Source organism: Taudactylus pleione, unplaced genomic scaffold (assembly GCF_031769625.1).
Source record: "Taudactylus pleione unplaced genomic scaffold, aTauple2 ptg000190l, whole genome shotgun sequence".
NCBI lineage: Eukaryota > Metazoa > Chordata > Amphibia > Anura > Myobatrachidae > Taudactylus > Taudactylus pleione.
In genome coordinates, this window is record NW_028284592.1 from 1,782,501 (window position 1) to 1,805,564 (window position 23,064).

The 23,064-nt window shown below is 41.3% G+C and overlaps 1 protein-coding gene across 1 annotated transcript in view; it reads right to left on the minus strand.

The window, feature by feature from the left end:
• RCL1 (RNA terminal phosphate cyclase like 1) overlaps window positions 1-22,749 on the minus strand; it is a 29,639-nt gene extending 6,890 nt beyond the window's left edge. The window contains exons 1-7 of the mRNA XM_088476628.1: window positions 22,488-22,749; window positions 17,253-17,324; window positions 8,840-9,015; window positions 8,526-8,600; window positions 7,849-7,973; window positions 6,940-7,065; window positions 6,292-6,448 (exon numbers count right to left, since the gene is read on the minus strand). Coding sequence (XP_088332754.1) covers window positions 6,292-6,448; window positions 6,940-7,065; window positions 7,849-7,973; window positions 8,526-8,600; window positions 8,840-9,015; window positions 17,253-17,324; window positions 22,488-22,623 — 867 coding nt within the window. The 5' untranslated portion in view covers window positions 22,624-22,749. The remainder of the gene's footprint in view (window positions 1-6,291; window positions 6,449-6,939; window positions 7,066-7,848; window positions 7,974-8,525; window positions 8,601-8,839; window positions 9,016-17,252; window positions 17,325-22,487) is intronic.
• Between the last annotated feature and the right edge of the window lie 315 nt (window positions 22,750-23,064).

The following is a 23,064-nucleotide window of genomic DNA, read 5'->3' on the forward strand; positions in this document are numbered from 1 at the left end:
GAACCACAAGTACCAGCATGCAGGGCATTAAGGGCCCACTAGTACCTGTAGTTCACCTGTAAAAAAAATGTTTAAAAAAACACAGGACACACACACCGTGACAGTATAAGTTTATTAAACATACATACACACACACACATGTACACATACTCACCTATGTAACCTGTAGCATCGGTCCACTTGTCCGGTAAAGTATCCATAGGGGACCTGTGAAAAAAAACATACTCACCATCTCCTATGCGAGGTTCTGTCCTCTTCGTTCCAAAGTAGGCATCCCCGGACTTGGCAAAAAAAAAAAAACGAAAACGCGATCCACGAACTTAGTACCGTTCTATAGAACGGTACTTCCCGAATGAGAGCTTAGCGGCGGGGTATCACCATGGAAACCCCGCTGCTAAGCGTTCATTGGCTGAGAGAGGTCATCTCCCGTCTCTCAGCCAATGAACGGCTCCCTCCATTGTAGTCAATGGTGGGAACCGCAGGGTAAACTTTAATAACCTTGCGGCTCCCAGCATTGACTACAATGGAGGGAGCCGTTCATTGGCTGAGAGAGACGGGAGATGGCCTCTCTCAGCCAATGAACGCTTAGCAGCGGGGTTTCCATGGTGATACCCCGCCGCTAAGCTCTCATTCGGGAAGTACCGTTCTATAGAACGGTACTAAGTTCGTGGATCGCGTTTTCGTTTTTTTTTTTTGCCAAGTCCGGGGATGCCTACTTTGGAACGAAGAGGACAGAACCTCGCATAGGAGATGGTGAGTATGTTTTTTTTCACAGGTCCCCTATGGATACTTTACCGGACAAGTGGACCGATGCTACAGGGTTACATAGGTGAGTATGTGTACATGTGTGTGTGTGTGTGTGTGTGTGTATGTATGTTTAATAAACTTATACTGTCACGGTGTGTGTGTCCTGTGTTTTTTTTAAACATTTTTTTACAGGTGAACTACAGGTACTAGTGGGCCCTTAATGCCCTGCATGCTGGTACTTGTGGTTCTCCAAGTACCAGCATGCGGGGCAGGCTTGCTGGGACTTGCAGTTCTACTTGTAAAGACAATGTTTGATATTCTTTATTTACACCACACCACACAATCAACCCGCCACCCACCGCCACCAGGGGTGGCGGGGATAGCCCCGGGCTATCAGCCTGGGCCTGGGGTGCCCTGGAGAGGGTGACCCCTTTATTGGGGGGGTCCCCAGCTCTCCAGGGATCCCCGGCCTGGGCTGACTAGCGGTCAGGGCTGATGCTGCGGCTGGGGGGCCCGGTGAAAGGGCTCCCCTGGCTGTGGCATCAGCCCCCCGCTAGAAAAAGTCCAGTGCTGGTTCTGGAACATACAGGGGAACCCTACTCATTTTTTTCCCCTGTATTTCCAGAACCAGGACCGGATCAGAGCCCAGAGCTGGTTGCGCAGAATACGGGGGACCCCTACGTCGTTTGTCCCCCGTATTTTGGCAACCAGCTCTGGTTCTGACTAGCCCGGTGCTGGTTGTGTTTAAGTACAGGGGACCCCTATGTCGTTTGTCCCCTGTATTTAAGCACACCCAGCACTGGGTCACTAATGCCCGGGGCTGGTTGCTCTTTTTTTTGGGGGGGGGCACGCCATTTTTTTCTCTTTTTACACAGGTTTTTTTTTTTTTATTTACCACAGCAGCACAGACGGGTCTCACGGACCCGTTAGTGCTCTGTGTCAATGACACAGATGCAAGTAGCACGGATCTCCTGGTCCGTGCGTGCATCTGTGTCATTGAAATACACAGCAGCACAGACGGGTCTCACTGACCCATCTGTGCTCTGTGTCACTGTCAATCACACAGATGCATGTAGCACGGATCTCACGAGTCCGTGCTACATGCAAATGAGCACCATAATGCTGATTGGCTGAGAGCCGTGACAGACGGCTCTGTCAGCCAATCAGCACTTTGCCCATTAAAGGCAAAGGCATTTTTTTTTAAATGGCCGCTCGAGGCAAAACCTCGAGATCCGACAGCAGATCTCGAGGTTTTGCCTCGGGAGAGGGATCCGGGGCAGACAGGGAGATCCGAGCTTGGGCTCGGATCGCCCCGGATCCCCGAAGTTCGGGTGGGTTCGGTTCTCAGGGAACCGAACCCGCTCATCCCTAATATATATATATATATACACACACACACATATATATTTTATATATATATATATATATATATATATATATATATATACACACATATATATTTTATATATATATATATATATATATACACACACACACACATATATATTATATATATATACACATATATATACACACACACACATATATATATATATATATATACACACACACACACATATATATATATATATATATATATATATATATATACACACACACACACACACACACATATATATATATATATGCAAAAGCTTACTAAATTAAAATCATGGTCAATAGTCCTTACATGCGTTTTTCAAAAAAACCTTCAAACAGATTGAGCAACTTGTCGCACATGTCGTAATTCGCTGACTCGTGTTCATTAGGCTTTCACCGAGCGATGTACCGCCACGTTCCCCTGATTTATCTGTGGGACTATTTGAAGCGGTAGTTTACATCACAAATCCCCACTTTGGACAAACTGAATATTCAAAGGGATATCAAAACAATTGACAACCATTTTGCATACTGTGTACTTCAACTCAAGCACAAAAATGTATACATCAGAGGAAGACCACTTCCAACACACTTTTGTAACACAAAGCATTTAATATTATTAAAGTACTACAGTAGTTCTTGGTTTTCTTTCCTTACCGTATTAATGGTACCCTATATTTAGCTGCAAAGCCAATCTTGAGGCGAGATCGTAAGTGACTCACCTCGTATAATACCCAAAGTACTTAGCAAAACAAAAACAAACCAGGATTAGAGCATGTACCATAGCAAACACTATGATGCCATTTTAATAGCTTAAGTTGGTTTCAGATCCCCGCTAACAGATTGCACAATACTTCCTCTTGGGGTGGCTTCCCTTACAGCTCTCCTGCTGTTCAGTCTGAAGGAAGCTGGCCCAGAAGAGAGCATAGTCCATATGGAGTAAATGCATTCTCCTGGGTGAATGCTTTAATTCATCTACTGTGGAACACAGTGCGTAAGCCACTATTGGGAAGATGCATCAAGCAGTGTAAAAAAGAGTGGACAAGTTGCCCATAGCAACCAATCACCTTTGAGGTAGCATCTATCAAGTACAGTCTATAAATGTAGGGAGAAGCTATGGGCAACTTGTCCACTCTTTACACTGCTTGATCCATATTCATGTATGTATAGAGAATATATTTTTAGGGGAGGGGGGAAATTAACAGAAATCACTCTTCTACTCTACTAATATGTTCCAAAGTAAAAGTAAGGCTGCAAATCAAAATGGTGGTTTTTTTTGGCTACTTAAGCAGTCACGTGTAGGTAAAAGCACCAGTACTGTAACCACTGCTTTGGTCACAAACATCCAAAATCTATTACACATGGCAACAATTATTTGCACAGCACTAGATGCCACATTTTTAGAACTCCAGCTGCCCTCATGCTTCACATTAATCTACACAACAACACAATTTATTCTTGCAGATACTTTATGTGGCTTATTCAATTCAGCATGAGCTCTCATACAATTTACTATTATATATTAACCTGCAAGGTTCTAATTGAACTGCCTATTACCAATTGTAGTACAGTCAGATCTCTGCAGACTTCCAGTTTATTGATGTAAAAAACTAATAGTAATTGGCAAACAGACCAACTACAAGAAAAATGAAGGTTATCAACCCAACAAAGCCTGCTATACTGTTAAAAGCAGACTTTAGTGAAGCATGTGGTCCTGCAGGAACCTCACACAATACGTCTCTGCACACATTTCACAGTTCAGTATACATTGTTTAATAGGTAAATTAATTATGCTCCCACCTACAGCAAAGATGAAATTTCCCCGTCACGATCCCTGATAACTCAGATACCACTGGTCGTGGTTATGGTCACAGCAGCACTCATGGTTAACACCACAATTCAAGCTGCCACCAAGAAGGGTTACATTTCGAGCCCTTACGTTCTCCTGACGATTACAGTACCACAATTATTACTCAAACAATACTGTCACATATAGATAGCACAGATCCTAGCAAATGTAAAGAACTTCAGAAATCACGCTAAGATAAAAGGTTTTAATCGGAGCACAAAACCAAAAATGATTACCTAAAGGACACCCAGATCAATATAGACAAATAATTTAAAGAAATAAAAAGGAATAACACAGAATCTCTAAATTACAAAGGATGGATTAGAACCCTGCAGTAAAAGGCGCTAACATGAGAATGTTTGGTGCAACCCAGTCTTCCAGACTCACATTAGGTAATGGACCATAGGCTTATGTTCTGCAGACTTGTTACTAGTCCCCACTGTAGCGGAAAAACGGATTTTGCGTTCGCATGGGCATAACTGCACGATTGCATCAGCAAACCGTAACTTTCCCTTGTAAATGTATATGTAATGTTATTTGTGTATAGGAAACGACAAACCTTTGAAGATGGACAGAAAGGTTTAACCAGTGGTTATAGGAAGTTTGTTGCCCTGCCAGCCATAATTATGTCAACTTGTATATAGCCCAAAAGAAGGATGTCCAGGGAAATTACCTGACAGCTGGCCAGATCCTTGATAGCCAAGAGATCTGTGTTCTGTGTATGGTACGAGATCAAAGACAGGGGGTCTGGTTATAACCCCACAGGGGGTCAGGCTTACAGGCCAACGAGAGACAGCCCGACCAGCAAGGTGTCGAATCTCTCTCCTAACCTATGAGCTTCAAACAAGCTAGGGAGTGAGCAGTGACCTAACCCCTGCGTTACAGTCAGGCTCCAGAGGTGTATGTTTAATTACTTAAGCCGTGTGCACGTTTATTGAGCTAAGCCCACTTCTCAAACTTCAGAAAGGGCTGAAAGGTAATTAAGAACCCCTGCTCCTATGACCAGGAAACCCAGAGGCTTTAGCCAGCTGGACAACCCTCTCTGAGCTGACAAGGGTTAAAATCACCTCAGGGAGGAGAGGGTCGGGTTGTGCCTGGAAGACAAGCATAAATGTGTGACGCAACTATAGTTTGTTGTTCATTTCTGAGAGGCTATCGACAAGGTAGATTGATCCAGAGTTCGTCATAGAGACTGCCTCGTCACACACCACTTACAGATAAACGTGGTTTGTTCGTTCCCTTTTATTTTATTTCTGAAATTGTAAGTAATTTGTGTGAACCCTTTTATTTAATATTATTATAATCTTGTAACTTTTTGTAACTATGCTTTGAAGATTTTCTTGAATTAAAACATTACTTCTAGTTTTGGAATTGTGTTTTTATGACCCAAGGCCTCATTTGGCCCATGTTACCTATTTTTACTAAGTGTGCATAATTGTTTAGCAGGTAAGAGCAAAGGCTTACCCTGTATTTCATACTAAAATTCCCCTTTGCTAGTGGCAGCTATCAGGTTTATTTAACCACACGTGCCGAGTTAACTTGTAAAAGTCACGGGCGGCGATTCTCAGATTGGCGTATCTGGAGGGATCAGCCGGAGGTCCGTGACAGCCACCGAGATCAGTGTACCTAGATCAGTATATGGGACATATTTGAATTACTGAAGTGTAAGGGTGGGTACACATGTAAACCGGGCAATCGTGCCGATGTTCAGGGGGATTTGTCTTCACCCTGGACATCGCATGATTGCCGGTACACACTGAAAAGATTTAATGAAAGATGGAACAATCACTGTTCTGTCCTTCATCAACTTGTACAGGCTCACATGCGATATCATGTGATTGACTGTGCAGCACAGCCAATCGCACGATATCACATGCGACCGCGAGAATGTGCAAATTGGGCATACACTGCACGATATGCCAGATTTGTCGTTCCGACTTGGATAAATCGCCCAAATCGGGTCGATATCGTACAGGTGTGTATGCACCCTTAGGCAGTAAAACCATGTGCAATTGGAAGATCTAAAAACCCTTTAGAAGTACAACCTGGACACTCACATGTGACTTCTGTCACTGCCCCTTACAACTAGCCAAAAGAACTAGAGCCCAGTTGCCCAGCTTTCACTAACATTGTCCTCTTATGCAATCCAAAATAGGTCACAGTTAGGTCATACAGTTATTATTACACAAGGTATTGAAAATTACAATATCTTGTGGTTACTGCCAGGCAGAACCACAAGTCCCCCATTAAATGAAGTTTGCACTAATTTTGCTCCGAAGATCTCACATGCTAAGCTGTGTCACACATATACTTACTCTGTATATTTCTTCCAAAAGTAACTTGGCACAGTTCTTGCCCAGATCTTCTGGAAGTACAGCTGCACCCTGCCCCTGAGGGTTTGAGGCAAGCTCGGCACTAAGAAAGTAGCCCTCAGTTGTTTCAGCCACTAGAGATAGACCAAAGCCAGGAGACCTGGGGATGACAATATCCATGGACATACTTTACAATACACAAATATACACACTACTTGGACTATCCACCCCTCAAGAACCAAAAGATATACAGGTTTATGCAACCTTCACTTATGAAATACATGCATTCAGCTACATCAGAGTTTTACATATAATGAGCGGTGTGTAAACTTTAATAAACAATTTTTTCTAGCCTTTTCAAATCTGTTGTAACTCGGAGCTTCCCACTATAATCAGCCAGTTACTACTGGAGTTATCACTTGAGCCCAAACTTAAACAGAAGTAGTAAATATCAAAATAAGAGGTCCCACAAAATAAGGAGAAAGGTCACAGATATAAAAAGGAAATACTTTACAATTGTATATTTAGCATTTGAGACAAAATACCCCTCAGAGTTTGACTAGACAGAACTAATGCTAGAGTTTTGTATAAAAAGAAACAGCCAAGAACGCAAAGCCTATGGAAACAAAACGTAATTCCAGTATTACTTACTTTCCAGAATTTACCCCCTTCAGGTGATCTGTGTGGATATAAATATCTGGTAGAAACTTATTCAAAATGCTTCTAGCCGAGTCCACAATTCGGTTGCCAATTTGCGGAGAGACTCGGACAGAATATCTGTCAACCGATTGTCAAAGAAGCAGTAACACTAAACTTATTGCAAATGGTAACACGCTTCAATACTAGAGAAACTGATGGTCTGCACAAGTAACAACTTGTAAGAATAGCAATATCTTTATGGGTCACTATTGTTTCCACTATAAAAATACAGACATCTCCATCATACATCCTCCATTTATCTCCACCTTGCAGGGATCAACATTATAGCTACCATTTTGTGTTCAAAAAATATAAAAGGTTATTTAACATTCTCTGAATTAGAGCCTAGGCAGCAAATATCGTTCAGCGCATAATTTAAGCTGGCCACACAGCGATATTTTACCCAATCTGGCCGATTCTGACACATTGGAATGACAGATCGTGTAAAATATGGCCAAATCCTCAGTAAATCGTGAGTCCCCACTCACGATCACGATGCGCGTACCCGCTGGTCACACATAGCATCGTCAAATCTGCCGTGCAGTAGGGCAGATCTGACAATGTAGGACACGATGCACTGTGAAAGTCTGACTGCAGGAGATCGTATGAAGATTGGACACCAAATTGTGTGGAGATCGTGTGCAGAGCTGCCGGGGAGAGTTTCAAGGGAAATCGTACACATCGGCTGATAGCGTGCAGATCGCCATGTGTGTGGCCAGCTTTAGTGTTTGGTACAGGGTACAAACATGAGATAGCTCCACATAAACTGGACCAAGCCTATGTGCTTACAATGTCTAAATGGGATTACCAGGAAACATACAGAAGACTTTGTACAAGCAACTGCTAGAATTAAAAGGATACGCCACTCCTCGGATACGCTTTATTTTGCCAGGATCAGTCAGGTGAACAGGTCTCAGAACCTTTCTTACTGGACAAGAGAAGGTTACTTCCCCTCCACCACCGGGGGGAATGCCTCTCCTGATAATCTGGATAAACAAAAATGTAAAATTTGGTTATAAATCTAGAAAACTGATCAAGAACATAAATGATTAGTAACATTTATTTACAAATAAAACTTAAAAAAGGGGAAGTGTATGTATGTGTATACCTCTCTATTACTTCCCTATCCTTTCACTAGTAGATGGTGTCTGGACTACAGAGTTTGCCCTTTCCTGTAAGTGTATAAATGTCATGCTTCCCGATGAGACAACACATTTAAAAATGGAGGTCCTAAACGGTGATCAGGAACTCCCATTCAGAATTCAGCGACCCATACAAGACTCCATAAAACTAATATTAATTGTTATATGCTTTACTGAAAGTGCAATACAATTCCCTCAGTGAGTGCATTTTTTTATTTATTTTTTTATTTCCAAAGTATTCCACATACAATAAAAAGAACACTTTTGAGATACAAAAAAAAAAAAAAAAAAAAAAAAAAAAAAGAAGGACAATCCTGCAATAACAGTGAGTGCATGCCGAAAGTTTTTTATTTAAACAATATTTATGACAAATATGCTGCAATTGTTAAGTCTTACCTTCAGCTCAAAATGCTCCCCATCTATGCCAAACTTTTTCAGTAATGGAATGGCTGTGGCCTTAAGTGTATCCACCTTAGACAAAAAATAAATGTACAATTTAAGCTGAAACTTACACTGTATTTGCATTACACAGAAGTATGCTCAAGTGTACAAAAACTTTTCCTGACTACAACACACTTTAATCAGATCCTCAAAACTTATAAACCTATTTTTTCAATAATACAACATGTTTTATGGGCAGAATGTCTTACTACTGTAAGATCATGGAGACAAAATGCCATTACAGGATGGTAAAAAGAATATGAACTTACCGAGGGATCCACCTGATCATTGGTGACTCCACGGAGTGTGATTCTCAGTGGGTGCTTCATAAAAGGGGCCAAGCAGATGAGACTCTCCAAATAATAGCCAATAGAACGTTGTAAATTACAGTCATGTTCCAAAGGTCCACCAGACAGGAGGCCAGGCTGATAGTACAATGATGTGCCTAGAGGAGAGATACAAGAGAACTACTTGGCTGACCGCACAAAACTAAAGAACCAACAGACGACCATTCCACTTTATATAGGTGATTATATTTCACTAAAAAAATCAACACGTTTCAGAACACTCACCCTGTGTATACAATACTGTATTATTTTTAAACTAGTATTCAAAATATGATTCTTATGGTGCATACACACGGTCAGACGGGGGGGGGCAGAGTTGGGGACGATCAGATAACGATAGTTATCTAATCGTCCTGCATGTGCTGGATGAATGTTAGAGCATCCAACGCATGCATTAACCCCCTGACTATAACGACCCGCAATTAACGATCGTGGGTCCCTATAGTAAACAGGCTAACCTGGTCGATATCGACCAGGTCGGCCTGCATGCACAGTCTACAGACGATGGTCGTTAATGATCATTGTGCCCGCGCATCGACCATCGTTTGCAGTGGCAGAAACGGTCAGATTTTAGCGATAAAGATAGGATCGTTAGCGTTAAAATCTGACAAGTTATCTGACCATTGGTACGCTGCATTAAACTCCTAATAATCTTTCCCACATCACTTTATAGATTTTTATACACACTGTAATGCATGACAAATCTTTTGTAGCTCCAGATACTCTAAAGACCACAATATTTTGTTGTGTGGCTACTTATAGTTCCAAATTTTACATAACGCAAAAAAAAAAAAAAAAAAAAAAAGGAAAAGCATTCCAAAATAGATTTAAAACACTGACTAATGGTGAAATCATCAGAAGTGCAGTCCTAACTTGTATTTTATCGCTTTCCTCTCAGTAGTTATTAAGAGACAGAGATCATTATCAATGATCTCTATTGCGAAACACTTGTGGGTAAGTATACCAAGTCCTACCTTCCCAAACCCCCCCCCCCCCCCCCCCTTCACCGTCTAGGTCATCTGCTTTTGTAAGTTGCCTGTGCATGATGCCATTCGCTCCACACAGAGGTCAGTGACCAACTACATAACAGCATCTGAGTGTCCTCCATTCACACCTACCAAAAATCGGTACAGAAAAAAAAAAAATTACATTGTAAAACGCCAATGGCCACATGTCCTTGGAAATAACCTATTAAAACACAACCACAAAGTAGATAGCAACTGATCTGAAAGTATTCACTAATTGGAGCTATACAATTAAATGGAACAGGCCCATTCACAACTAAGGGGGTCTATGTACTAAGAGAGCAAGCGCGCGCAAGCGGATGGAGATAAAGTACCAACCAATCAGCTCCTGTCACTTTACAGGCTGAGGACAAGATGCATGACTCTCCACGGCTTAGTGCAAAAAGCCTTAAGTGTTATTGCGATTTAGTGCTTAAAATTTAATATAAAAAAAATACATTAAAAAAAAAAAAAAAAAAACTGTTTTGTACAATTAGATGCCAATAATAAAACTGCTTAATATTTCCCAACACAACAAAATTGCAGTCATGTAGAAACCTGTCAAAAGACAGTACAAAGGTAGATGCAAGTGTGCGTGACTGCAAGGAGGAGGATAAACAAGGAAAGTCAGAAAAGCAGCAGATGCTAATTAAACAGATAATGTCCCATTTAAAAGTTGTAGTCGATACAGATCGGCTGTTAATTTACCTCACAAATCTCACTTACCATTACACTTTTAAACAAAGGCTAAAGTTTTTAAAAAGCATGTACACATTGGTTCATCTGAGGTAAACCCCTTATATGATGCCAACTATGGTACTCATACAATATAACTCAGTAAGTCATCATATACCAATACTTGTATGTAAACAGATTTGCCTGACCAGTTTTTACCACAAGACCTCCAAGGTCTGTACTAATTGTGGTGGTGAAGAAACGTTATCAAATCCCAGCACCTTACAAAATAAAATAATCACATAGGGGGCGACTCAATTTAGCACAACGTGCTGAGAATTTAGATTGGCAATGTGATATCCTGGATAAGCGTCACCTCCACACAATCTTGCAATTTTATTCCAAACAAGTTTCAGAGCAAAAAATAAATAAATGTATTTTCCCCTCGCACCCAATAGTATGACAAAATGCGGGGACACAGTGCAAAGCCTCTGGTGGCAATAAAACAGGTACTTGGAGGCATTTAAATAGCACAATATAGACAATACGGTCCATTATTCATGTGAATTTCTCCAAAAAGCTCAAAAATCATGTAGATGTGGGCTGCTGCATTTATGGGAAAGTGCCTTTGAACTTGCAGGTGTGAGTTAAAAGGTCATTTTAACATTTGGAAACTTGAATTAAAAAAAAAAAAAAAAAGGAAATGAAATAAATTAATCTGTACCCCTTCCAAAAAACTGTACAGGCTACTTGGCTGAAAAACACTTGCTGCCTACTATTTTTCCAACATTACGAAAGAAATTACAAATAAACCATTTGACACATTTAAGAGCATCCAGGACTTTGCTTAAGGTCACTTACTGCCTTCTAATAGTGCTCTGCTCTCTGCCACTTTTGGGGGTTCAGGATGAATGTCCCACTTTTTCATACACTTTTCCCTGTTACACATGTAGATGAAACGTGAGATACTGCCACAATTCCCAGGTGTGGATGTTTACAGTTGAATTGAGAGAGGTGCGGGAGCGCGCTTCATGAAATTTAGCTGCAATAAGTGCAATATTTAAGTCACAATCTGTGCTCCTCAACTTCAGTTGTATAGATATACGGTCGCCTATAACACGATCTTCTTTGGAATGGTAAATATAGCTGTCACAACAGTTGTGCCATATGAAAACAGTGAGGGTTGTGATCAGGAACATGCAATGTGCCTTTTCAAAATAACAAAAAAAAAAACAAACACAACACAAAAACAAAAAACCAAAAAAAACCCCCCAGTAAAATATGAAATAAGTAATACAGATGTAGTACCAATGCGCAAATCTTGTGAAGTTATCTTCTGTATTCAGCACCAATATAACCCGCATAGCTGTACCATTAGAGAATTGTTTCCTGGCACATGCACCTGTGGAGCCCACATATATAGGCCCATTTAGACAGTAGCCAATATAACCCTATGCAGGACTTTAGGTTGTGGGATAAAAGTAACATTCTATTTTAAATTTTGCATGATTTTTAATTAGAAAAAGAGTGCATACCTTAGAAGCATGTTATGTGATGGTACTAGCTTACTATCTAGCCCACTATCTACACTACACTATTACGTGAGCTCCCTCTGACCAACAAGTCTGTATTAATGTGTTGGGTGTTTTTCTGTAATACAGCACAAAAATGTTGGCTCTGATCGTACTTTGCTCCCTAGTACTGCCAAGGCATTGAAAATACTAGAGGAAAAAAAAGTTTTAAAGTTTGCATGGAATTCACAACACTTCCTCAGGTTATTAAACCAACTGTTATAACCTATTATGCAACATACTGCTATGTAATATTTTTAATATTTGCTTCCTGCATGAATCCCACTTACACAACCAATTTGGCCTGAAAATTCTGTAATTGGAACATGCTGTACATTTCCTTAGATATTGAGGATAGAAATGAAAATGTACAAGGAGTCAATGTACAATTGCGCTATTTTAGCTAGAATTCGTTTTAGTGCATATTGAACCCTTTACATTGGACGTCATCTGAAACTATTTCAATAGGATGTGACTTAAAATATTTGTGCATCAGAGATTATAAAAGTTATAAAGGGTATAGGTACTAATCCTTGGTGAGAGTGGATAGAGATAAAAGTACCAACCAATCAGCGCCTAACATTACAGGCTGTATTTGAAAATGACAGGAATTGATTGGTTGGTACGTTCTCTCTCTAAGATTTAGTACAGCTACTCCTTAGAAGGCTAACGCTCCGAGCCATATTCAATTAGAGACGAAAAGCCATTTTCGCCTGTTTTTTTGCGAAAATTTTGCCTAAAAAAAAAAAAAAATTAGCCAAATTAAATTCCAGGACAATTTCGCCTAAGCGGAAACAATTCTCCAAAAAAGATTCTCCAATCAATAGCAGGTGAAAAGAAATGCAAAATCTTTATTTTGGGGTGCAAATGTGTGGAAACTACTCAGAACCATTGGGACAGCCCCCCAAAGGACAAATCTGCAAAAAGACCAAAAACATAACACCCTAAAAAAGACGTCATTTTTGGGGGTGAAAATTTAAAAAGTGGGGGGATAAACATAAAAAGTAACGAAATAGATTTCTTGGGGGTCCCCAAGTATGGGTCAGGTGTTTTTGGGATTGCAGGTGCACGCCGCAGGTGGATTTTTCATGTTTTTAAAAAGTTCACTTTAGAGACATAAAAACATGCTAGCACACATTTTCAAGTACCCCAAATTTGTCAGGAATACTTATTTTCACCAAAAAATACAGCTTTACGCCATTCTTCACCACTTTTACAAAGACGCTAATAGCAAGCAATTTACACAACTTAAGTACCTAAAATAGTCTTATTAGTGCTATTAGTACACATCTATATTGATTCCCTACGTTAATGTATCTTTTTCTGGGGTACAGACTGATTTCCCCAATTCTTTCAGTACTTTACGCCTGTTCCGCATTCGCCTACAGGCGAATGAAGCGAAAAGTCGGACAGGCGAAAACTTTGCCTCTAATTGAATTCCTCTCAGTCTTAATCTTATTTTATACCATACGCAATCACGATTCTCACGCAAGAATGCACGGTATTAGCCACATAAAGCAGCTTCTCCTGTGCTAAATCCCGGGTGATCTGCAGTTACGTTGCACTCAGTTCCAAAGCAATACTTTACACGGATTTCTGCTTGCACCTGAGGGGCATGTGAGCAAAAATCTGTGCAGCCTTGGGGCTGGTCGCCCCCAAAAAACTTAATTAGCTCCCAGTAACTTTAGACGTGTGCTAATTCGGTCAAACAATTGAATCGCCCCCTTAATGTCAAAACAATTGTATTTAACGGCTTAATTTTCATTGGGTGTTGTTTTGTGTGTATTGTACTTATAAAGTCGTTCCCCAACCTGCACAGCACACTCCAAATAATGATACAATGGGCAGTATTCAATTGTATCACCCCACCTAAGCACCCAACAGGAGCTATACAATTGTTGCTCATGTCGGGCGCGATCAGCTGCTGGCGCACCATTTCAGCTCGCAGCCCCAAGGGGGTGCGAGCTGAAATGGGCGAAGAGTGACCTGTTTGGGTGCATAAACAGCACTTATCGTGATAGCATCCAGCACTTTGGTCAGGGGTAGCTGTTTTACGCGTTAACCCTGACCACTATCGAGCGATCAGGGCAAAAATCTCCAACAATTGAATAGCGCCACGCAATCTCCCATCACTTTAGACAATTGAATACCACCCAGTAAGCTTCACATTTGTGAGTTACAATGTGTGATCATGAAGTGTTAAAGTTACTGTCGGATATCACTGACCTCAATACAGCTCCATTTTTAATTACCATTTTAATTGGTGGAGTAAAATTACTCATCAGTTTGCAGAATTAAATAACTGAAGCGACATTCTACAAAACATTTAATGCATATCTATGGGAATATATTTGCAGCGATTGTAAAGGACAAATCCACATGACGACATTACTCAGTGACAGAGATTGCATTTGAGGAGATTAAAGAAAACTATTTCATGTCTACCTAATAAATATGACCGCCCACATTTTTAATAGAACAATTTACAAACACGTTACGCTTGCTAGCAAATTTTTTTTTTAAAATTGCCAGCTAATATATCCATGTGTCCAGAACAGTGTCGGCATGTTGAAAATAAAGGACAATCTTGTTTTACATCTTCCTCATCACTAGTACTGTAGTAATTGATATGTACATCAGAAATGTTATGTATGTGTAGCCGTCCTGCTAGCAGTTGCCACATTAGGTCAGAAGTGCTAGTCAGCTCAGACCCTTCTTCCTGGGAAAGGCCAATGGGATAACTTTGGGTAAGGACTCCGCTAAACAGAGAAACAAGCACTAACGTTTTATTACACAAGTGAATGGGTCCAAGACTAGCTGGACTTCCAAGACCTACTCCCCACTTGTGCCTGCTGCAGCCCAAATATTTAGGGGCGGCTGAGCAGCCACCCTCCGATATGCAAGGACTCAATCCAGTGAACTAACATCTGCTAAAATATGCTCCGCTCAAGCCAGAGCACCTTGGGAACCGAATATTAGTTACAATATGTCACAAAATTACACATTACAGGTTGAGTCTCCCATATCCAAATATTCCGAAATACAAAATAATTTTGGCATGACAGATAATGAAATCTTTGATTTTTGATGGTTCAATGTACACAAACTTTGTCTAAGGCACAAATTATTAAACATTGTATAAAATGACCTTCAGGCTGTGTGTATGAGGTGTATATGAAACAAATGAATGTCATGTATGTACACAAACTTTGCTTGAGCCACAAAATTATTGAAAATATTGTATAAAATGACCTGCAGGCTGTGTGTATAGTGTTCCCCGCTAGGCTGTTTCTGAAGGGCAGAACGCGCCCTGCCCTCTTTCTGAAGGGCAGAACGCGCCCTGCCCTCTTTCTGAAGGGCAGAACGCGCCCTGCCCTCTTTCTGAAGGGCAGAACGCGCCCTGCCCTCCAGCGTTCACAGCCGGTGAATGGAGGCCGGGCGCATGCGTCCGGCATCCACTCACAGTGACCGCAGTGCTTGGGGGCTGCCCGGCATGTCCGTTAGTGCCGGGCAGGCCCTCAGGAGCGACAAAAAAGGGACGCATCATAAAGACACGTCCCCTTTTCTTTGGCCACGCCCCTTTTCGGGGACGCAAAAGTGCCCTAACTGCCGCCGGACCTAGAGTGAACACTATGTGTATATTTGGGTCCCATTCCCAAGATATTTCATTATATGCAAATATTCCAAAATACGGAATATTCCATTATCCAAAATACCCCTGGTCCCAAGCATTTTGGATATGGGAGACTCAACCTGTATAAACTCAATCCAATTACCCACAATTAAAACTTATGTAATGTGGGTCATACATCTAAACGCAGATTTCCTGCTATGCTGGTCTTTAGACCATTTGCCAATGTGTCAGGGGATCAGCAAAAAACAACGTTAAACCCCTACTCACCGATTTCTGACCATTTTTGGGTCGTAATTGGGGAACAGAGTTTGTCCAACATGTTGGATTTTCATGATATCCTGACCCAAGTGTTGGCAGAACAGGGAATTGACCTGATATGAGGCCCATACATCTGTCCTCTAAGCCTACAAAATAGTTTACCCATATATACACATGGTAAATAAATGTACAGATGTGTCTTTACACAACTTTGCTGCAGTCGCGCTAAATAGCCCCTCTCGGTGCACCAGGTCCTTTCAGACAGCTAGCCAGGCATCTTTTTTTTTTTGCTGAAAATGCGTCTAAGCCACAAAGAGATTCGACTATGTAGTACCAACAGACTGTGCTGATTCATTTGATATGCGACACTTGTATTTCTGTGTGCAACTGAGTCTCAATCTGTATACGAAGTGCTATAATGTAGCGGTCATAGCTTTTTCCATTCCGTGTTCCGTTCTACCTCATATACAGACTCGGGTGCACACATATATACAAGTGTCACATATCAAATTAATCAGCACAGTCTGCTGGTGCTTCATAGTCGCATTGAGTGGAGACGCATTTTCGGCAAAAAAGACGCCCAACGCTAGCAGAGTAACAGGACCTGGCGGCTCACTCATGCCAGGCAAGTGGCACTGTGTGGCGTATTGAGGCTAGCTGTATGAGCATATGGGAAAGAGGACATATCTAAGGGCGAATAGAAATCTGCTGTAAGTGCAGCCTGTGGGCGGCAACTGAATAGCAGCGTGCACTGATACGAGCCTGCGGTATGTACCAGGGCTAATTGAATCTGGCCCATTAAGCAAGTTACAGCATCCTTAAAAAAGGAGAGAATGCTTTTGCTGATATTAGGAGTATTGAATACGAATGTAGTAAGAATTGTATTCTAGTTTAATGTTACAGCAAGTTGTAAAGTATTTCCATTACATAGACACAAAGCAAAGAGGAAACATATCAAGCCAAATCTGTAAAGGGAATGTGAGGTCTTCCCACTGTCCCAAAAACAAATCACCGAGACCTAGGAATCCTGGGTGCGGTTACCAGCTCATGCATAAGCCATTTGGCAAGACAAATTCGGGTGGGGACAAGCTGCAGAATACAAAACAAACTGGTCTACCATATTCAAGAACACATCACAGAAATACAATAAGCGTATCATGCATCATCTCCAAATGTTTAAAAATGAAACTTACCGGTTTCATTGATCTCTATCCTAGTACCATTGGTAATTTTATCCATCAGTCTGATAAAACTTGCTTCAAAATCTGTTAAAAAGAAAAAAAAAAAAAAAAAAAAAAAAAGGAAAAGAAAACAGTTAAATACAGTCTATAAAACTGACAGTAAGTTGACGTCCTTATCAAATATATAACCCGTCCATTCCTACATATCTAGGCTTCAGAACTGGGAATAAAGCAGCAAGAGTTGAAGATCAATGTGGCTACTTTTAACCAGATTTTAAAGGTGTATGCACACATGATGATGAAGTGCCACATTAAAGTGTTTAGTTGGGAGAGAAAGCTGATAAGCCATTGGATAAACTCAATAGACCTATGGATAGACACTAGATTAATACCATTCCTTTTAAAAAGCAGCAGGTTTTTTTCCCCCCTTTCTTTAAATAGCAAGTACCTTTCAAGCATGAATTTTCCTACCTACCCACCCAAATATTATTTCTTTTTGAAAAACCCTCTGGTGAAGCATCCAGTATGATTGGCCCTTTACACAGACTCATTGATCCAAGCATGTTATGTAAAAGCAGAAGGTAGAGGCAGAATATCTTACAGTACACAAATCAGAGAGCTCAAAGATGCATTCCAAGGCCTCTCTGCTCACTGCAAGTGCTTTCCATGGTAGTCAATTTAAACTGTGGACACTGACGAATTATAAATTGATAGCAGCCTGTAGGAAAAAATGAAACACAATGGAAAATAGCAATAACCTGACAGTCAATAGGTTATAAAAATGGGATTGCTGTTTTAAATGGACCAGAGTAACCTTTTTTGACACCTGCCAACAATTCCTTTCGGACATAGCACGCTACTAAATAAAATCAGAATTATTGTTAAATATATTTTTATATCAATGTAAGTTACAGCTAATGTATTTTACAATTACACTGAAGCTCGCTTAGAAACCTAATGTACTATTTGAAGTTTTTAGTAATTTAAACATTACTCTCAAAGACAGTGTTTGGGAACCACTGGTGCAGGGTGGTGAGAGCAATGAGGTGTACTTAAAAACCAAATACCTAAACATTGTAACATTTCCCAGTTTGACTGGGAAAACCTATTAACATCACCTCCTTTAAGCCCCCTCCTTTAAATAAAAACATGTTGTAAGTGTTTACATAGTCTTCCCATTAGGCTCATATACAGCATAGGGAATGCTTTCTACCCAAGGTATAAGCAGTGACACCGAACTGAAAAAAACAGCATGTGCTTGGGGTACTTTGTAACGTAGTCTGCGGTGGTGAAGATATTAGATGGGGTGTCCACACACTTTTTCCATGTGTTATAAGTATGGCAGGCCATTTCAGCAACACCCACTGCAAATATCTGCATAAAGTCAAGCATTCAGCCATGCAACCACCATTGTGAAACATTAACAGAATGTGTCACAATGAAGAGCTCAGCGACCTTTAATGTGACATTGCCATAGGATGCAACCCTTCCAACAAATCAGGTGCTCCCCCATCACTAGTAAGTGCTGTTATTGCGTTATGAAAATGATAGGTCACAACAGCTGCTGAGCCAACAAATGGTAAGCAACCCAGCACACATAATGCCAGCAGTCAGAATCCCAGCGGCTGCGATCCCGACGGGCAGTTTTAGGGTTAGGCCCTAGGGGGAGGGTTAGATTACTTACCTACATGCGTTGGGATTTCCACAGTTGGGATTCTGACCGCCGACATTGTGTGCATTGGGATCGTGTACCCAACCCTTTGGAAACTGGAGCAGTGGAAATGCATCCTCTAGAGCAGGGGTGTCAAACATGCATCCCTCCAGCGCAGTGGAACTACACATCCCAGCATGCACTGCCAGTTTTGCTAATAGGGCATGCTAGAATATGTAGTCCCACAGCAGCTGGAATGCCGTATGTTTGACACCCCTGTTCTAGAGTAACAAATCACCATTTGCCATCAGAGTTTAACAGATACCAGGAGAATGCTACTTGTCTGAATGCATACTGAAGTGTAAAGTTTGGCAGTGGAGGCTTGAAATGGATTTGGGATGTTTCTCCATGGTTTGGCTTGGGCCCCTCAGTTCTAGTGAAGGGGAATAGTAATACTACAGCATATGGCATCCTAGTGATCCAGTGATCTACCGAGCATCTATATTTGCTAGGTAGATCACGGAAAAAGTTGGGTGTGGCGTGCCAAAACATGGGACATTACCTCGCAGCAAGGGGCGTGGGGACTGTCCCGCCGAAATCAATCAAACATTGGTTCCCAAAGGAAAAAATAAATCATACACATTGGCCCTCACATAAAACATTACATTACCCCAGCCCCCAACAGAATAGACCTTTCTGAGAAGAGCTCCCAGTCCCTCCCTGCCCTCAAAGGTGGGCAACACCAACAGTCACAGGGCAGGCCCGCCAGTCCCGATTGGTCCAGTGGGGTACAGCTCTGCATCCCCTTTTGGGTTTGGCTCCTTTGCAACGTCTCTGCCCCTCTGGCACAATGGAGGCTATTACATGTGACAACATCAGCCAGTAAGAATCAGCCTGATTCTTATTAGCTGTTGCTGTCACAGCTGTGGCTTCAGCAACCCACAGCAGCCAATAAGAATCACACCGATTCATATTGGACGCTGCTAATTGCTACTGGACGGGACAACACGATCGACTGGTCGAGTGTCTGCAATCAACTCTTTGGCCACCTCTGTCCTAGAGAATTGTGCTGTGTCTGTTTTAGCATCACAATGCCATGTCTGTGAAGGGAAGAAACGTAATATTAAAGCACATGGTTTTGAAATGAGATGCTCAAATACGTATTTTTTCTTCGGGTATAGACATTCCATATTTATCCATGTAGTGTATATAAACTGCAGTACTGTTTTGCTATTCATGTGACTCCTATGGTTTGTGAGGAATCTCACTTTTACCAAATCAACATTGCTCAGTTTACTCTAAAAACCACTGAACTTTAACCCCATTTATGTGAAATGCTTGGATTAATATTTTTGGATGTACATTACTGACATGTTTAGGTTCTTTCCTTAGAACATAGGTTCCCAAATGCGGTCCTCAAAGCACCCCAACAGTTTAGTTTTTACAGATATCCTTGGTTGAGCACAGGTTTTAAATTTAAATTGACTGAGATACTAATTAAATCACCTCTGGTCAACATGGATATCCTTAAAACCTGGGCTGTCATGGAGCATTGAGGACCAAGTTTGGGAAACTCTGCCTTACACTGTATGACTGAAATTTCTCAATTGCTCATTTCTCACAATAAAAATGCACGTCCAGTCTGTATTACAATCGTTGTTATTGAAGTTTTTATTTGCATTAATAATTTGGTAATTTGTGTCCGATGCTGTTATTTATTTCTATTTTGGACTCGTTTGTGCTGCGATATTTGTCGTCTTGCTGTTTTTGCCACGGCTTTAATGTTTATTCTTCAAATTGTATTTTTTTTTGGTTGACTGTTAAAAATAAAGAAAAAAAATATAAAAAATAGACGTAAAAAAACCCCCACTATAATGTGGTTGTTTAGTTCCACACGCTTCCCACATATTAAGGCAGCAGTGTAATCTATGAAATATTCCTCCAATGAGCTCTGCCAATTGTTTTAAAACTAGCAGGTCCAGTCCGAGAACCAGACCCACCCGAACATACCTGATCTGAGAGGGATCAGAGTCCGGCTCGGGGGTTTCCCACCAGACTGTTCCCAAAACGAGGCAAAACGTAATCAATCCTGGCATCAGATTCTCACGGGTTTTAGATTCCGCCATTTGCCTTATCCCGGCTGCGCTGTGGGCTGTGCTGAGTCTATCCAGGGGCTGAGCTGCCGACGCAACCGGTCCGGTCTCCATCCACTCCAGTGCTGCCGTGTGGTGTACCCCTAACACAAGTACTTTGACATTCCAGGCCATACCCCAGTGTATCCATACAAGTGCTGTGATGTCTCAGGACATACCCCAGTCTGTATCCATACCCCAAGTGAGTTTTAGTAGATTATTAAACTGCCATACTGTCTGCCATGGCAGTACCACTCTGTTTCCTAGGTGTGCCATGTTGGAAGCTGAACTGCCACATGTTTTGTGACACCCACTGCTGTCGCATAGCTAATAGTGCATACACACCTGACGATCGTCAAAGATAACAATATCGTTGAACGATCTCCTGGGTGTGCTGATCGATATCGATCATCCAGCACACCACCAACGATAGTGGGTCCCTATAGTAGCCTGGTCGATATCAACAAGGTTGGGCTGCATGCACGGGCGTTGGACGATATCGTTATCGTCCATACGAGCCCGCGCATCACAGGTCATTGGTGGGTTGGAAGCACCGAAAAATGCATATGAACGATAATATGATAGTTATTCATATCGTGCATTTTAATCGTACAGTGTACGCACCTTTAGTCAGCCTGCTAGCAACCTTTTGGCCTAAACTAGATGAAATCAATATTGTGAGGTGGTGAAAACTGACTGGAAATTAACATTATTGAGGTTAATAATACTGTAGAAAAAAAAACAGGCCCAAATTCTGTCATTTCAGCTGTTTTATGGATTTTTTTTAGCAAAAAAATACAGATCCAAAACCAAACACACAAGGGCAGTTTTGGCAAAACCAAATCCAAAACACAAAAGGATACAAATCCAAAACACGGGAGAGTCAGCACTCATCTCTATTTAAAACATGTCCTAATGTAGGTCATACTATACGCACTTTTAATATTTACATTCTCAAATATTTACCTATCACTGCAGAACCCCAAATCACCAATAGAATTTCACAGAATAACACTGCAGAACCCCAAATCACTAATATACGACCACAGAATCCTGATAAGAGTCTTGATCAGTCTTTTTGGGTACATTATACTAATTGATCTAAAGGCATATAGTACTGGTCTATTAGATTTTAATAAGCAGATGTGATACGTTAAGCTATCTTATGGTTACAAAAAACCAGGACAAGCATTTACACGCGTAAGATAACTAGTGCACAAGCTAGTGAAGTAAATGACATCGGAAAGCATGGGTCTTTAAAGCCGATAGGTAGGGAAATGCGTCGCAGATAAAACAAACAAGCGTGTCAGCATTATACTTATTACTACTACCCATCATTCATGCGCGCTTACCAGCAGCATGGACATTAGCACGGATTCCGGAGGGAGAAGAAAATTCTCTACAGGATTTTATCTTTTATTCTTGTTTACTAGTCAACCCGGCTAATTTGAATATACACCTTACCCTTTATACCGGGGCTCTCATCCTTCACTCTGATTTTCTGGATCTTCACCGGCCTCCCGCTCAGGGTAGACAGCACAATTCGCTGCCTGAAAAAATTGCAGCCCTCGAAGCGAAGACAGTGCCCCTGGCTCGCCATGCCGCCCTGAGAGAGCCTCCTCCGCCTGGACAAACAAGCTGCCAGGTAACACACAGCCTGATACTGCACACGTGGTTTGGAACGGGAAGTCGGATGGAACGCTGCCTCACACACACTGGGGTGAGAGGTCATGTGAAAAGGGTGGAGTGAAAACATTGGTGAAAAACAAGTTGTTGTTTTTTTCTTTGATAACAACATAAACTTTATTAACAAGCCATAAAAACATTATTCATCGTACAATCTGCAGCTAGACTGTCTTGACTAGAATGCTTATCTGAATTAGCAAGAATGTATCAACACAGAGCGGGAAGTATCAAGGTTATTTTGAATGTGATACATCCTGCCACTTAAGGCACGTATCCACTATAGGAGAAAAGTGAGCGATTGAATGATTACTACATCGTTATTGTTCAATCGCTCATTAATCGTGCAGTAATCGTC